Genomic DNA, 16,919 nt, shown 5'->3' with positions numbered 1-16,919 from the left:
GATGATCTTGCCATTCATTCTACTTCAGTCTTGGTCATACCTTAGGCTAGTGGCTACCAAACCTTAATCTCTTCATGATTTGTTTCTCATTTTCCAAGCATTGCCTCCTATAATTTCTGCTGATGCCTTCTTATACTTAGTTTTCAACAGTCTTTTGTCTCTACTAGGACCTACAATCCAGTGATTCTACCTCTCTTTCACTAGCATTCCTTTTCCTCATCTCTTTCCTTTCCAGTTTAAATTCTGTCCTCATTTATCATAATCACTCTCTTGATACACTCATGCTTTTTGCTGTCTCTCATACATAATACTCACTTGGCTAAATGACAACTTTGGGAAATTTAATTCCTTCCATCTCTGGAATAAAACAGAAAGCTATGCTGAATGAGGGTCACCTTAAATGTTAAGCAGGGCCTTTAATACCTGCTGGAAAGCATATAGTTCCTTAGTCCATTCAGTCTACCACTCATCTAGATGGGATCCATATTTCAGCGCATGGGCCAGTTCCATCTGCTGCCTGTTAATTGTAATTAAAATTGTATTAGAACATAGCTGTAGTCATTCTTTTTTTTTTTTTTTAAAGAATTTTTATTTATTTGACAGATTGGGAGTGTAAGCAGGCAGAGTAGCAGGGAGAGGGAGAAGCAGGCTCCCTGCTGAGCAAGGAGCCAGATGTGGGGCTCAGTCCCAGGACCCTGGGACCATGATCTGAGCCAAAGGCAGTCGCTTAACCGACTGAGCCACCCAGGTGCCGCGTAGCTACATCCATTCTTTTATGGAATATCAGTGGGTGTTTTCTCCCTACAAGTAGCAGAGTTGAGTAGCTGTAACAGAGATTGTAGGACTCTCAAAGCCTAAAATATTTACTATCTGATCTTTTAAAGAAAAAGCTTGCCTACCTTTCTCCCCAATGAATATTTCATGCCTTCTCCTTTTTATAAACCTCCAGCATTTCCTCCTACTCTCTCACTTTCAGCTGATTGCCTGATTCCTATTTCATTGAGAAAATCAAAATAATCAAAGGAGAACTTCAGTTAGTTCCTAGTACCTATGTATTCATCAGTGAGTTGGAAAGTTTTGATCTTTTGGAGGAAGATGGGCTAATAATAGTGATTTACTTTATTTTGCAAAATAGCTGGGAATTATTCTGTTTTGTATAGATACACATTTAAATTTGTTTAAATTTTCATTACCTTTTTCATCTTAAGGGAAATATGTTTTCTTGACTTCAGACTTCTTTTTTTCATTATTTTAAACTAAGGTCCAATTTACATACAATAAGCTTTACTATTTTTAGTGTATACACTGTATATACAAATGTATAGACATGCATTTGTGTAAGCACACCACAGTCAAGCTACAAAACAGGGAGCGCCTGGCTGGCTTAGTTGGTTAAATGTCTGACTCTTGATCTCAGTTCAGGTCTTGATATCAGGGTCATGAGTTCAAGCCCTGTGTTAGGCTCCACACTGGGCATTGAGCCTACTTAAAAAGGGAGGGGTGCCTGGGTGGCTCTGTCGGTTAAAGCATCCGTTTTTTTCACCTCAGGGTCGTGAGATCGAGCCCCGTGCTGGGCTCCATGCTAGGCATGGAGGCTGCTTAAGATTCTCTGTCTCCCTCTCCCTCTGTCCCCCACCTTGTGTTCTCGTGCTCTAAAAAGAAAAACAGATATAGAACAGTTCCATCACTCCCCAAAATTCCCTCCATATCTTTTTGAGGTTAACTCCTCCCCAATTCCCATCCTTTACCTCTTCAGAATATTCTATAAATTAAATCATATGGAGGTAACCTTTGAGTCTGGCTTCTTCCACTTATGATAGTGCATTTGAGAGTCCTCCTTGTTGTTGATGTATCAGTGTTTCATTCTTTATTTCTGAGCATTCTGTTGTATGGATATACTGCAGTTGGTTCATGCGTTCTCCAGTTGAAGTATATTTGGGTTGTTTCTAGTTTTTGGTGCTTATGAATGAAGCTTCTTTAAACATTTGCTATAAAAATTTGCATGCAGCTTTTTTGTGAACATATTTTCACTTCGCTTGGGGAACTACCTAGAAGTAGAATTGTGGATCATAAGTGTTTAACTTTTATAAGAAACCACTAAATTGTTTTCCAAGTGACTGTACCATTTTGTCTTTTATAGTAACTTATGAGCCTTCCATTTCATCTGTATCCTTGACAGCACTTGACATTGTCACATTTCTTTATTTTAGTCATTCTAACAGGTGTGGTTTTAACTTGGATTTCATTAAGGACCAAACATGTTGAGCCATCTTTTCATGTGCTCATTTGCCGTCTGCATGCAAATACACATATTTGGGGGATGGTTAAGTGTCTCTTTGATTCTTTTGCCCATTAAAAAAATTAGATTGTTTGTTCTTATTGTGAATTTTGAGTGTTCATTATGTACTTATTTCAGATATGTGATATGTAGTTTTTTCTCCCATAAACTTGTTTTTTTGAATTAACAGAAAAATCATTGTTTTCTTGAAAGACCTCTTGGTATTTTCCAAAATAATGTTACATTTAATTTCATTTTTATATACAATATTAACTTCATATTTCTAAGTGTAATATAAAATAAAAAGTAAAATGGTAATAAATCTACATTAGTTATTTTTTGAAATACGCAGAAATCCAAACTAAAAATTTGGTAGAAATATTAGGCTTCATTTTTCTGCCTATTAATATGGAACATAATAAGTTTTATTATATATTTCAAATAATATTATGAATAACTTTTTGTATCTAGTAGATAATATAAGTGTTCTTACATAACCTCTATCATCTAAAAAACTGGTTAAACTGATTTCACATCAGTGTTTAGTACCAGACTGAAGCACTAAAAGAATTTAATTTACATCGTATGGAAAGTAAATTACCTTTAGAAAATATTTTTAACATGTAACTTATTTGTATTTATTCTAATTACATAGAATGCAGTTTGTCAGATTCATGCTTTGCAGCAATTAAAATGCTATTACCACATTATGTATTAAATACATGGCACAATCTCAGTAAGCGAAGATCCTCATTTACAGTGAATAATCTTAAAAATCTAAAAGTCCATAATGAAATGCATAGGGACTTGGTACTATTAGAACAGATTATAAAAAACAATTTTAGAAGTACTATTGTAAAAGTATTGTACTTGCTACTAAGTTTTAAAGCAGTCAGGCAGTTTGCTTGTCAACATTTTTTGAAAGTTGACAGGAAATGGGAAAGAGAAGCATTTATTTTGAAAAGCCAGAATCTTGGGCTTGCTATAAAATAAACCCATCTCAAATTGGCCTAACCTAATTTGGGGATTTAGTTTATCAGCCCCTACACTAAGTGCTCAGAAGAAAGGGTGAACCCTCTTTAAAAGACATTAACATTAACATCATCCAGAGCCTTTACAATTTTTCATACATAGTGTTTTGCATTCAGTGCATACCAAATGATAGGACAGAATCACAGAAAGGTAAGAAGAAAAATAGAGACAATAAAAACAGTCTCTTGGGTGGCTGAGATAATAAGAGTTATTTGAAAAGGACTTTTAAGTTTTATTTATTTTTAAAGATTTTATTATTTATTTGACAGAGAGAGCACAAGCAGGTGGAGTGGCAGGCAGAGCGAGAGGGAAAGCAGGCTCTCTCCCTGCTGAGCAGAGAGCCCAATGTGGGACTTGATCCCAGGACCCTGAGATCATGACCTGAGCTGAAGGCAGACACTTAACTGACTGAGCCACCCAGGCACCCCAGGACTTTACATTTTAAACTGTGACTAATATGTTTTAAGAAAATCATAGAAAAGGTGTAGAAAATAGGTAAAAAGATGGAGAATTTTACCAGAGAATTGCAGTCCATAAAAAAAGAAAACAGAAATTCTAGAATTGAAAAAATAATTGATATACAGACTATATATAACATAGGCTTAATGGAAGACTAGAGATAATGAAAGAGAAGGTTAGTGAAATAGAAGATATCACTAGAAAATATCACAGAGGGGAAGAAAGACGTGGGCTATAACCTTTTTCAGCTGGGATATAGAAAGCGCTAGTCATGATATAAAAAATAGACAAATTGGGTTACATTAATTTTAGGACTTTCTGTTCATTAAAGACTCCATTAAGAAAGTGAAAACTAAGCCTGACATGTACAGAATTCCTACTAGTCTATTATGGAAAAGACAAGCTAATAGAAGAGTGGGCAGAACTCTTAAGCAGTCACTTAACACACATAAAGGATATCCAGATGATTAGTAAACATGGGAAAGGGTACTCAATTTCATTAGCCATAAGGAAAATTACTTAAGATTGTAATCTGATACCATTTGAACACACCCCAGAATGGCTAAAATGAAAACTAAACATTGTACAAAGTACTTACAAGGATGTGGATCACTTGGAATTCTTACGTACTACTGGCAGGTATGTAAATTGGGACATCCACTCTAGGAAACTATCTGCCAAGGCTGCAAATACACAAACCCTAGGATCTGTCATTTTCACTCCTAGTGTTATGCTTATATAGTGTACATATATTCACCACGAGGCAAGTACAAGAATGTTAAAGCAGCATTGCTCTTAATAGCCCAAAATTCCATCAAGGATTCAATCAATAAATCCCAAGTACACTCATATGATGGAATACTAAACATGATATTGTGGATAAATCTTAAAAACATAACGTTGAGTATAGCCAGACACAAACGAATACGTATTGTACGACTCCATTCATTTGAAGCTCATAAACAAGGCAAAATGGATCATGCTCTAGGAATCAAGATAGTGATTACCGATTGAGAGGGGGTAGAAGTGCTTCTGTACTCATAATATTCTGTTTCTTCGGTGGGTGCTGTTTACACAGGTGTGTTCACCTTGAGAAAATTCATTAAACTACATTTATATATTTGTATACTTTTGTGTGGGTATATTACATCTCATTAAATCTGATTTTAGAATATGATTAGGGTATCTTCTGAGTACTTTTTTGTATGCTTTAAGATTTCCATTACAGTTTATTAAAAGGCAAAAACTAATCTTTGGTGTTAGGAGTCTAGATAGTGGTTATCTTTGAGAGTTTGGTGACCAGGTGAGGCTTCATGAGGTGCTTAGAAAATGCTAGTAATGTTCTATTTCTTGATTATGGGTGCTGGTTAAAGGAGTCAGTGGACTTTGTGAAAATTCAGTGAGCTTTGATTATGATTACTTTCTCTGTGACTTTTATACTCCGGTAAAAAGTTTGCTTGCTGAAAATAAGAAAGGAAGAAAGAAAAAAATAATGGGAAGAGTTAGATAAAATCGACTGGGTGTTGGTAATTATTAAAGCTGAGGGATGGGTACATGAGTACTCTTTATATTCTTCTCTACTTTTTGTGTATGTTTGAAAATATAATAATAATTAACATAAACTATAGGGACAGACAGCACATACTCGGTTGCCTGAGGAGGAGTAATGGAATGACAGAAGGGTGAGAGGAAGGGATTATACAGAGTAACAGGAAATTTTGTGGTTTTAGATGAATTCATTGTCTTGATTGTGGTGATGCTTTCAGAGGTGTATTCCTTTGTAAAAACTTAACAAATAGCCAAATAGTGTGGGAAAAAAACAACAACAAGAAAACCTAGGTTCCAACTCCTGTTCTTTTCCTGTAGTTTCCTGACACTGACAGACACTTAGTACTTGCTAAATGAATTGATGAAAGCCTGGGGTGCAACTTGCTATATTATCGGTCCACAGTTTGGGATTGCTTTGAGATAAACCCTGAGGTAGATGCATTTGTTGCCGAGATGGCTTTTCTGGAGATGATAGAATGCCACCAGGGTTTGTTCCTAGGCATGATTTATTAGTACTGTGACTTTGGGCAAAAGTTTCCTAGCCTGGCATATGGGGATAATGTACTTAATTGACAAGGATAGAGTTGATTTAAGTGTAAGAGTGCCCATCAAGTGTTTGGCACATAGTAGGTGCTCAATAAAATGTTAAGATTGAAGACATAAATAAGACAGCTGTTCTAGGTTGGAATGCATTTAAGATGACACTTAAAAAAATAATAGAGTACTTGAGACAGACTACTTCATGCTATGTTCCTAGAACTGTGGTGCTTGTTTGTTGTCTTTATTTAATTGACGGCTGAAATCAGAAAAGATAGCTGCTTGAAATTTCAATAATTCTGAGTCACACTATATCTGGATTTTTGCCTAAAAGTTCTGTTTATGTTCCTTGCCCACGTTAGAGAGCACCTATACCGTATTTCTCAAATGCATTGTATATGAAATAAAAGTGTAGGTTGCAGTTAATATAAAAAGGCAAATCATTTTATTGCAACAGAATAAGAGACCATTGTAAGGGTGGGTGAAAAGTCAAAAGACCCTGATAAGGGCTCAGATTAGGAAAACAGATTTTAGTGATGAAAAAGGTATATATATATTTTTTAAAGATTTTATTTCAGAGAGAGAAGGAGAGAACGAGCGAGAGAGCACAAGCAGGGGGAGCAGCAGAGAGAGAGGGAGAAGCAGGCTTCCCGCTGAGCAAGGAGCCCGATGCGGGGCTCGATCCCAGGACCCTGGGATGATGACCTGGGCTGAAGGCAGGTGCTCAACCGACTGACCCACCCAGGCGTCCTGAAAAAAGTGTATTTTTGAGAGAATGGTTCTTCATCTTTTGATAACGTAGTTAATTTTTTTTAAAAAAAGGGAAGAAAGCTGATGGGCATTTGTCCAGTCTTATATGAAGATAATACCATAAATAAGAAAGAAAATAAGCTGATGATGGGTTTCTTTCTTTTTATGCAGTGCAGTATACGGGATTCAATGTAGAGTCAGTTGATTTGGTAACCTCTTTATGTGCTTAATGTAATCTTCATTGTTGATCTTTTATTCTAGAGCACTTGTTTTCAAGAGGTAGCTGGAAAAGGGGTTTATATTAAGTTCGAAAACAGACTAACATGTTTACAAAGTTAAGGTAGTGTTTAACTTACTGTTGTTTAAAATCTATTTTACGTTTTTAGATTTTTTTTTTTTAAGATTTATTTATTTTTGAGAGAGAGCATGAGCAGGAGGGGCAGAGGGGAGAGGGAGAGAGAATCTCAGGCAGACTCCGCACTGAGTGCAGAGGCTGACACAGGGCTCAGTCCAAGGACCCTGAGATCATGACCTGAGCTGAAACCAAGAGTCAGACGCTTAACCGACTGTGCCACCCAGGCACCCCACATTTTGAGATTCTAACTTAAATTTCCTTTGGTATTTTAATTTTGATTTTGTACTGCCTACATGTCATCATTGGGACATCAATTACTTAGTTCTAATATGCTTAGATATTATTACAAGCTGTGTATTGGATGCACAGTATACAACTGATAGAAAAATAAGGTGTGGAAATTGCCATAATTGTATTGTGTTGTTTATTTTTAGAATTAGGACAGTGTTTGTTTTTCTCATGATTCCTAGACCAACTCGTACTTAAATCTTTAAAATTGTGAATCAGGTCTGCCTGGGATGTTGCTCTTACTGGAGGTGATTATTTTTCAGTGTTGTCTACTTAATAAGGCAGAAGTCTAAAACTTAAGTCAAAAAACAGCTCCCCACCTGTCATTTGCTGTTTCATCTTAAGGAAATTAGACCACTTAAAAAATTATAGTGCAAATGTATAATTTCATAGCTCCACAAAAGAAAAGCCTAGAGGAGATGAAAGAACTTTTTCTTCATTTTCTTTAAGTGGGGGAAGGTGATGACCCCAACTTGTTATTTTTTTTAAATGGGCAAACATTGATAATGTTTCTTTCTTTCTTTTTCTTTTTTTTTTTTTTAAAGAGAGAGCGCACGAGCAGTGTTGGGGGGCGGCAGTGGTGGGGGCAGGCTGAGGGAGGGAGAGAATCTTAAGCAGGCTCCATGTTCTCACGACCCTGAGATCGTGATCTGAGCTGAAATCAACAATAGTCGGATGCTTAAGCTTAACCAACTGAGCCACTCATGCACCCCTGCCAGTTTCTGAAGTTGAAAATGGTGGGAGTTGAAGTTTCTCCCTGACCTCCATTCTAGGGAAAGAAAGCCATTCTATTCTACTGGAAAGGTTGGTTTTAAAACTTTGCTACCCAGAAAAAATGACTTTTTCCATTAGTTAACTTAAGACTTCTGGTTTTTGTTTTTGTCAGTTTGATTTAACTGACATGTCTTCATGCTACTGTGGCAGCTTCACAGTTTTTATGTGATGACCTAATTTATACTTCATTGGTTGTAGTTTAGTCTCACATTATTTCCTGTAGAATATAGTTTCCGGCAGCTCTGCATCATGCATGTCTATTAGCACCATTTTTCGAATAGCAGTTGCTCACTTCGTGTCCCTGTCATATTTTGGTAATTCTTGGAGTATTTAAGACTTTCTCATTATTATATTTGTTATGGTGATCAGTGATTACAGTTTGCTGAAAGCTTGGATGATGGTTAGCATTTTTTAGCGGTAATATGTTTTTAAATTGAGATGTGCTTTTTTTTAGGCACAATGTTATTGCACACTTAATAGACTATAATAGAGTGTAAATATAGCTTTTATATGCACTGGGAAATTTAAAAATTCATTTGATTCATGTCATTGTGATATTTGCTTTATTGTGGTAGTCTAGAACTGAATCCTGCAGTATCTCTGAGGGATGCTTGTATATGTGTTCTTAGACTGATAAATGATCTTTATAACTTCCTAGAAGGACTGTATGCCTAAGGTATATTTTCTAAATTCTCTAAAGTTTTAAGCAAATAACTGAGTCTGTGATTACCAGCCCATGTATTTATTTCAATAATCCTCCATGTTTCCCTTTTCCAAAATTTATTGTTTAAGTTAAGGATTTTTTTTTTAAACAAGTGATTTTATTATTTTTTTAAGATTTTATTTATTTGAGAGAAACAGAGAGAGGAGCACAAGCGGGGAAGAGAGCAAGAAGCGGAGGCCTCCTTTGAGCAGGGAGCCCGATGGTGGGGCTTGATCCCAGGACCCTGAGATCATGACCTGAGCCGAAGGCAGATGCTTAACTGACTGAGCCACCCAGGCGCCCCTAAGTTAAGGATGTTTTAAACATTTGGGATATATAGCCCAGCCAATGGGTTGTAACTGTAGTCAATATGTAAATATAATGATTTTTATTTATTAGCCTCTTCATTTCTCTTTTTAATAACTAACATTTATTGAGCTATTAAAGTGTACCAGGTTTCATTTTTAAATTAGTTCCCACAGGTTATCTCATTTAACATTCGGTTCTGAGGTATGTTTTATTAATATTTTTACTTTACAGATAAGAATATCAAGTCTTAAGAGTTTAAATAACATGCTCAATTTCTCACAGTTCAGAAATGCTGAGAACCAGCATTAAAACCCAGTTGGTCTGGCTTTAGAACCTGTATTTTTAAGTACTTATAATGCTTCTCACAATAGTGCCTAATCTTTTTTGGTTAGTGTAATACGTACTATTGTTGTAAATTTTGTTATACCTACCCTTTTTTATGACTTGCTAAAGATGGGTGATTCCTTCCATTGTCCAGTATGTATTACTAGATAGGCCATGTGAACTTTGTCATAGGTCAAGTATTATCATAAGTATTTTTGACCTAGATTTTATGAAGACTTCATTATTAAAATAATTGCCGCTTTCATCTGAGTAGTCAGAACAGTAGATACCATTTCTAGAGTATATAGCACTTTGCAATTCACTGTCATAACAGAAGTGGTTTGGGGGAGGAATTTTAGGAGGAAATGATCCTAGAGGAGAGAGAAAACATGATAGTTCTAGGAATTGCAAGAAGGCCACTTTGATTAGAGCTCAGAAAGTAAAGGAAGGAATTAGGAAGAAAGATCAGACATGAGAGAAAGGCAGGACCTAGTTTTTGTGTTTTCTGTTTTTTTAATTCTAAGAACAGTGGAAGGCCAGGGATAGTATTTAAAGATGATTAGATTTACTTACATTAACAAAATCCGGAAGTGGTATGGAATTGTAAGGAGACGAGGGTGGATCCCAGAGAGACTGCTATTAGGAGGATATTATAGAATAGTCCAGTCCAGGGTATGATAGTGTCTTGAATTTGGTTGATGACAGTGGGAAATGGAACGAAGTGGGGAGATCTCACAGGTATTTAGTCGGTAGAAACCTTTTAATCAATTGAATGTGGAGAGGAGATGAAGAAAAGTTGTGTGGGCCTCTGGGTTGCGAAACTAGATGGATAGGAGTGCCATTCATATAAATAAGAAATCTGGGGAAGGACTAGCTGTGGGTTGAAGATCACAGGTTTAGTGTGAGATATGATGTATCTGAGATCCCCAAGTGTCATTGAAGTGGATTGTTTGTTCAGTACACAGCTTGGATGTGTGGATTTGGAGGTCAGATTTGAGTATAATTAAAGCTATGGAAGTAGATGAGTTTCCCCTCTTGCCAAGGAAAAGAAAGAAAAAGCAAAAAACTTAGGAAGCCTTGAAGAACTAAAACATACTATGGTTGGAGGGAGGAGGATGAGCTGGGAAGAGCACCAAGAAGGAATAGTCGGAGAAGCTGCCTGCAGGAGCATGGCTGCCATAGAAGCTAAGGGGAAAGTGAGTTTAAAAAAAAAGGGGGGGGATCACTTGAGTTGAATGCTGTTGAGGGATCTACTAAGGTAACTGAAAAGATTGGGAAGATGTGATATGCAAGTACCATTTTGATGAAGTAAGTGCAAAAGCTGGATTGGAATATTTGAAGAGGAAGCAGCGTAGTTGAAACTGCTAACAATCAGATTAATATATCAAGCCATAGTGAGCTAGTTTATGCATAAAGATTATGTCCTTATCACTTGTATATAATTTGCCACAGTAATTACCTATATATTAGAGTAAGAATTCTTACCCGTAAGTAGCTCAATGTGAACAGTGTTAAAATTGATAGGGAGAAACATCACAGTAGGAAGAATTTGTGGTCTCAGTGGGTAACAGTTAGAAGAGAAACCGCAGGCTTCTTCTTCCAATACCAATGGGTATTGGAAATTACCATTAGTGGAACACCTTGTTTTTTCCTCCCCATGTTACTGCTTTCCGAATTTTAAGTAGTATTTACAAACTTGTTATTTTTCAAGTAAGCTTTTCCTCTTAATCTTAAAATCACTCAAATGCTGTATAGGTTGTTTTTCTTTTTAGTAGAGGGGCCCTGGCCCTCAAGGGGAAAAACTTTAAATAAAGGGATTTTCTTCTAAAGACATTTCATTTAAGTGTTTTTCTTAGTGAAATATGTATCAGTCATTTTATTTTTTGTTTTCATTCAAAAAAAAAATACCAAAGTACCAAAGTCAAGAATAAGATACAGAGCACATTATCACTACTTTTTTTTTTTTTTTTTAAAGATTTTATTTATTTGTTTGACAGAGAGAGAGAGAGAGTGAGAGCAGGAACACAAGCAGGGGGAGTGTGAGAGGGAGAAGCAGGCTCCCCGCAGAGCAGGGAGCCCGATGCGGGACTTGATCCCAGGACCCTGGGATCATGACCTGAGCCGAAGGCAGACGCTTAACGACTGAGCCACCCAGGCGCCCTGTCACTACTTTTTAATATAATGTTTGAGAATAGTAGGCAGCAGAAATACACAAAAGAAAAATATCACAGGCAAAAAAACTATTTTTGCAACCAACATTATTTTATACTTGAAAAATCCATGAGAGTCAACTGAAAAATTATTGCAAACTAATAAATTTAGTAAAGTTGAAAACCATATACTTCGTATACACCCACAGTAGAGAAAACACCTTATTGATAGTATCAACAACAAGAAATATGGAAAATCCCATATGAAGAAATCATTAAAACACTGTTGAGGACAAGAAACCAAATTTGGGTAATTGGGAGGAGGGCATATCCCCCCCTCCCTTTTTTGGTGAGAATGGTCAGCATCATAAAGGATATCTGTTTTTTATAAGTTAACATAAACATTTCAGGCAGCTCTCCCTTTCCCCCACCCCAAATACTAGACAAGATAATTCTGAAATAATATGGAAAGTGGGTAAACAAACTAGAAGAGCAATGTTGGGGATTAGCTCTACCAGATGATAAAGTGTATAGTAAAGTCATAAAACGTTTTCATTCTGGCTTATGAATAGACCAATGGAATAGAATAGAATTGAAGGTCTAGAAATAGACCCATGGAAGTTATTAGTATATAATTTTGATAAAGAAGTGATCACAAAAAGTAGAACTCCTCAGTAAATGGTGTTGGGAAAATTGATAGTCATCTGGACCTCAGGATGAACTTAAAATGTGTCAGATTTAATGTAAAAGATGAAACCGCAAATGGGTCTTGAAAATATGGGCAGATTCTCTACATCCATGCTTACATTTGTGATTGTCTTTTTTATTTTAACTCTCTTACTGGGTGTTAAGTAGTATCTCATTGTGGTCTTGATTTGCATTACCCTAATGAGTAATGATGTTGAGCATCTTTTCATGTACTTATTGGCTATTTGCATATCTTCAGAGAAATGTCTATTCAGATCCATTGCCTATTCTTAGATTATTTGTCTCTTTAACTGTTGAGTTGTAAGTGTTCATTTCATATACTGGATGTACATCCCCTGTCAGATATATAATTTGCAAATAATTTACCCCATTCCCTAGGCTATCTTTTCACTTAAAAAAAAAAAAAAACCATAACATGGAAGTTTATCATTTTCATCATGTTTAAGCATAGAATTTAGTGGCATGAAGTACATTTACAATATTGTGTGACCGAACAAAAACCTGTAACCATTAAACAGTATAACTCCTTTCCTCCCTCTCCCAGTCTCCGGTAACCTCTATTCTACTTTTATCTCTGAATTTGCCTGCTCTAGGTACCTCATCTAAGTGGAATCGTTCAATATTTGTCCTTTTCATGTCTGGCTTCTTTCATTTAGCATAATTTCTTCAAGGCTCATCCATGTTGTCGCATGTATCAGAATTTCATTTCTTTTTATGACTGAATAATACATCATTGTATGTGTATATCACATTTTATTTATGCATTCATCTGCTGATGGACACTGGGTTGTTTCCATCTTTTGGCTGTTGTGAATACTGCTTCTGTGAGCATTGGGGTACAGGTACCTGTTTGAGTGAGTCCCTGTTTTCTCTTGGGTATGTACATAGGAGTAGAATTGTTGGGTCATATAGTAATTCTATGTTTAACATTTTGAGGAGCTGCCAGACTATTTCCCACAGCAGCTACCTTTCTTCCTTTTTACTTTCTTGATAGTGTTTTTGAAGAACAAACTTTTTTTTTTAAGATTTTATTTATTTGTTTGACAGAGAGAGTGAGAGAGAGAGCACAAGCAGGGGAAGTGGCAGGCAGAGGGAGAAGCAGGCTCCCCGCAGAGCAGGGGGGAGCCCGATGTGGGACTCAATCCCAGGACTCCGGGATCATGACCCGAGCCAAAGACAGTTGCTTAACCAACTGAGCCACCCAGGTGCTCAAAGAACAAACATTTTTAATTTTTATGAACTACATTGTATTTTTTGGTTGATTGGACTTTTGGTGTCATGTCTAAGAAATCATTGCCTAATCCAGGGTCAAGATATTTCTATACTTGCTTCTAAATGTTTTAGTTCTCACATTTAGGCCTATGATCTATTTTGAGTTAAGTTTTGTATATGGTTGAGGTAGGGGTCCAACTCTGTTCTTTTACATGTGGGTATCAAATTTGCCCCAGCATCATTGTTGAAAAGAGTATTTTTCCCCCATTGAAGTGTATCGGCACCTATGTTGAAAATCAGTTGACCATAAATGTAAAGGTTTATTTCTGAACTCTCAATTCTGTTTTGATATATATGTCTATCCTTATGCCATTACCGCCTATCTTACTAATTACTGTAGCTTTGTGGGTAGGTTTTGAAATTAGGAAGTGTGAGTCTTAGTTTTTCTTTTTCAAGATTGTTTTGACTATTCTGTATCCCTTGCATTTCCAAATGAATTTTAGGATTAGGTTCTCAATTTCTGCTTTGAAATCTATAGATCTCCTTGGAGAGTATGAACCATCTTAAACAATACTGAGTCTACTAGTCCATGAATATTATGCAGAATTAATTGAATTCTAATCAGTTCACTAATTCTCTCCTCTATCCTTTCCTACTTTTGTGAAATGACTTTAACTTCTGACCTTGATAAGCTCTATCATCTACATTCTCTATTTCAAAATATGGAAGTATTATTTACTTTTTTCTAAAATATAACCTGTACTCTCCCTTTTCATCTTAGGTCCTCTGAGATCTTGTTCTTTTGATTAATAACCATAATATTTCAGTTTAATCTAGTATTTCATTTCTCTTCTTCTCTGGCTCCTTCCTTTCTGCCTTCAGATAAATCAGTTTCCCCATCCTTATTAATACTTGCTCTCTTGAATGGATTGCCTCCTAATTATTACTTCTCGTCTCCTTTTCTTCATTTCTTTCACTCCGTAAATTTCTTAATAAGTGGTCTTCTTAAAAAAAAAAAAAAGAAAAAAGTTGCATTCTAAACAGAAAAAAAAAGTGGTTTTCTTTACCAGCTTCCATTGCTTCATTAGGTAATCACTTATCAACCCTTTGGCCAAGTGCCTTAACTTTTCTGGACTTCAGTATTTTTTTGTGAAATAAGTGACTTGGTCTCGATTAATTATGTTAAGCTCTGATTCTAGCCTCTGAACCCTTGGAGTCCTTACTTAAAACCCCAGTGTACAGACGTGGAACTATTCTGTCCTGAAATCTAGGTAGCATGCTTAGAGCCATTTGCCACACCAGCATCAGCCTTTGGGGTCTCTGTGGTTCTTTTAGCCCTAAAATTTGGTAACTCCAAAGCATTTACAGAAGTCACTTTTTTTTTTTTAAACGGAAGTTACATTCTTGAAAGTTTCAAGTAATTGTCACCAAATTAAATCTCTTCTTAGGCACCATTTCTCCTGGACATTTTATAGTAACTAAATTCTTAGTTTCTTTGTTATTTTCCACTACATTTTCTTTCTTTGGCTTTAATCACATACACAGTCTCTTTAAAAGTGTATTCACTTTAAATTCTAACACTTGCAAGAAGCTTTTCCAAATCGTACCAGCTCAGTAACATTTTCCCCAATAATAATCCACTGTAATAATCATTTATGCCATTCATTTGGCATTTAAAAATTGTACAAAGTATTTTGAGCTATGTAAAGATAATTTAGACTCAGATTCAGACCAAAAGAAATGTGATCTAGTTGAATAGAGATGTACAAAATAATTATTGAGATGACAGTGATAGTAATGAGTGCTATAGAAGAGGCTCAGATGAAGTTCTGTGGAAATTTAGAAAAGATACTTTTCCCCTGGAAGAGTAGGGCAAAGGATCCCAGAGGATATGGGTTGGGACTTGAAGGAAGGAAATATGGCACCTTGAACACACACAGGTGGGCATTTTTTTTTTAATTGAATTTATTTATTTTAGAGAGTTTTTTGGGAGGTGGGGAGGAGTGGGCAGAGGGAGAGGAGAGAGAGAATCTCAAGTGGACTCCGCATTGAGCACGGAGCCCGTAGTGGGGCTCGATCCCACAACCCTGAGATCATGACCTGAGCCGAAATCAAGTCGGATGCTCAACCGACTGAGTCACCCAGGTGCCCCTAGGTGGGCATTCTTGACTGAAGGAGCAGTGTGAATCTGCAGCAGAGGTAGAAAAGCACAAGATGGTAGGTATATTGATTTGGCTGGAAGAAAAGTTTTAAGAAGAGAGGTAGTGAGATCTAATGTACAGGTAAACCAGAGCTGGACATAGTTTTAATAGTTTTCTCTTTATAATGTGTGTATCTTGTTTTCTCAATAACATTATAAGCTCTTTGAAGCCAAGTAACGAATCTTACACTTTTAATCTCTACAGCAGGATTATGGATAGAGGTCAAGTATTCAGTAAGATTTTGTTGAATGTATGAAACAGTAGCTTCCCAAAATGTATGATTCAAGATAACTTAATTGTCACACCCTTCTGTTTAGTGTGGCTTTATCAGTAAAAACTATTTTAGATCTCCACAGTAATGGTTCCTTATAACTAATCAGTCCTTACAAAACTTTTAAAAATAAAATGGAGGGGATGGGGGCAGGAGTTGTGTCTGATTAGCAGTACTCAGTTTGATTCATTCCCCAAAAGGACATGAGAAGTGCTGGTTTGAGTTGAGAAAAAGGATCATTATAAACAAACCTTTTGAAACTTAGTCTCTAATTTAAGTTCTTTTTATGTTTTAATAAATTAGATTTTTAAGAATATTCCCTAGGATTCAGATTTCATTTAACCACAAATATTTGTTGAAAAGAAATGAAGAATTGAAAAGGTGTACCCAAGAATTGTGTTGGACTATATATGGGTAACATTTTCTTTTTTCAAAAACTTTTCTAAAGTATTATTTGGTATGATTGAATAAAAAAGATTAAAAGCATCAGCTACTCTACTGAAACAGTGTTCACATTGCTATAAGTTCCTGGTACTGCTGGTCTCCTTGGAAAGAGTATGTTACGTACACACGTAATAGAAAGGTAGGGAAATTGAGTATGCCTGCCTTCAGCCTTTTCTTTCCAATGGCACATGCCAATCTTTTATTTTTGTAAAGCAAAATATTTTTTGCAAATTAAATTGGAAGATATATTTAATATAGGAGCAGAGTTTTTATCATTTAAAAAGAGTAAAGTATGACAGTTTTTAAGAGCCATTTATTTAGAGATTCTTGTGGTAAAGTGATTCATTATTTTACAATATTTGTTTTGTTTTAAACTTTCTATATCATGTACTAGGTGAAAAACCATTTCGCTGTGATGAATGTGGTATGAGATTCATACAAAAATATCACATGGAAAGGCATAAGAGAACTCATAGTGGAGAAAAACCTTACCAGTGTGAATACTGTTTACAGGTAAGGGGTGGTTTGAAATGTTTGTTTTTGTTTTGGGGTTTTTTTTTTTTTAAATCACTTTGT

The 16,919-nt window shown here is 35.9% G+C and overlaps 1 protein-coding gene across 7 annotated transcripts in view; it reads left to right on the top strand.

The window, feature by feature from the left end:
* Positions 1-16,919, top strand: part of ZNF148 (zinc finger protein 148) — a 122,021-nt gene that overhangs the window by 98,422 nt on the left and 6,680 nt on the right. For all 7 annotated transcript variants that reach the window (XM_025875605.2, XM_025875598.2, XM_073894726.1 and 4 more), the window contains one exon: positions 16,738-16,856. In XM_025875605.2, coding sequence (XP_025731390.1) covers positions 16,738-16,856 — 119 coding nt within the window. The remainder of the gene's footprint in view (positions 1-16,737; positions 16,857-16,919) is intronic.

This window comes from Callorhinus ursinus, unplaced genomic scaffold, assembly GCF_003265705.2.
Source record: "Callorhinus ursinus isolate GAN/ISIS: 27379988/994484 unplaced genomic scaffold, GSC_fseal_2.0 scaffold1, whole genome shotgun sequence".
In the NCBI taxonomy this organism is placed as follows: domain Eukaryota; kingdom Metazoa; phylum Chordata; class Mammalia; order Carnivora; family Otariidae; genus Callorhinus; species Callorhinus ursinus.
Note: the sequence above shows the minus strand (reverse complement) of the source record. Positions and strands in the feature narration are given on the sequence as shown.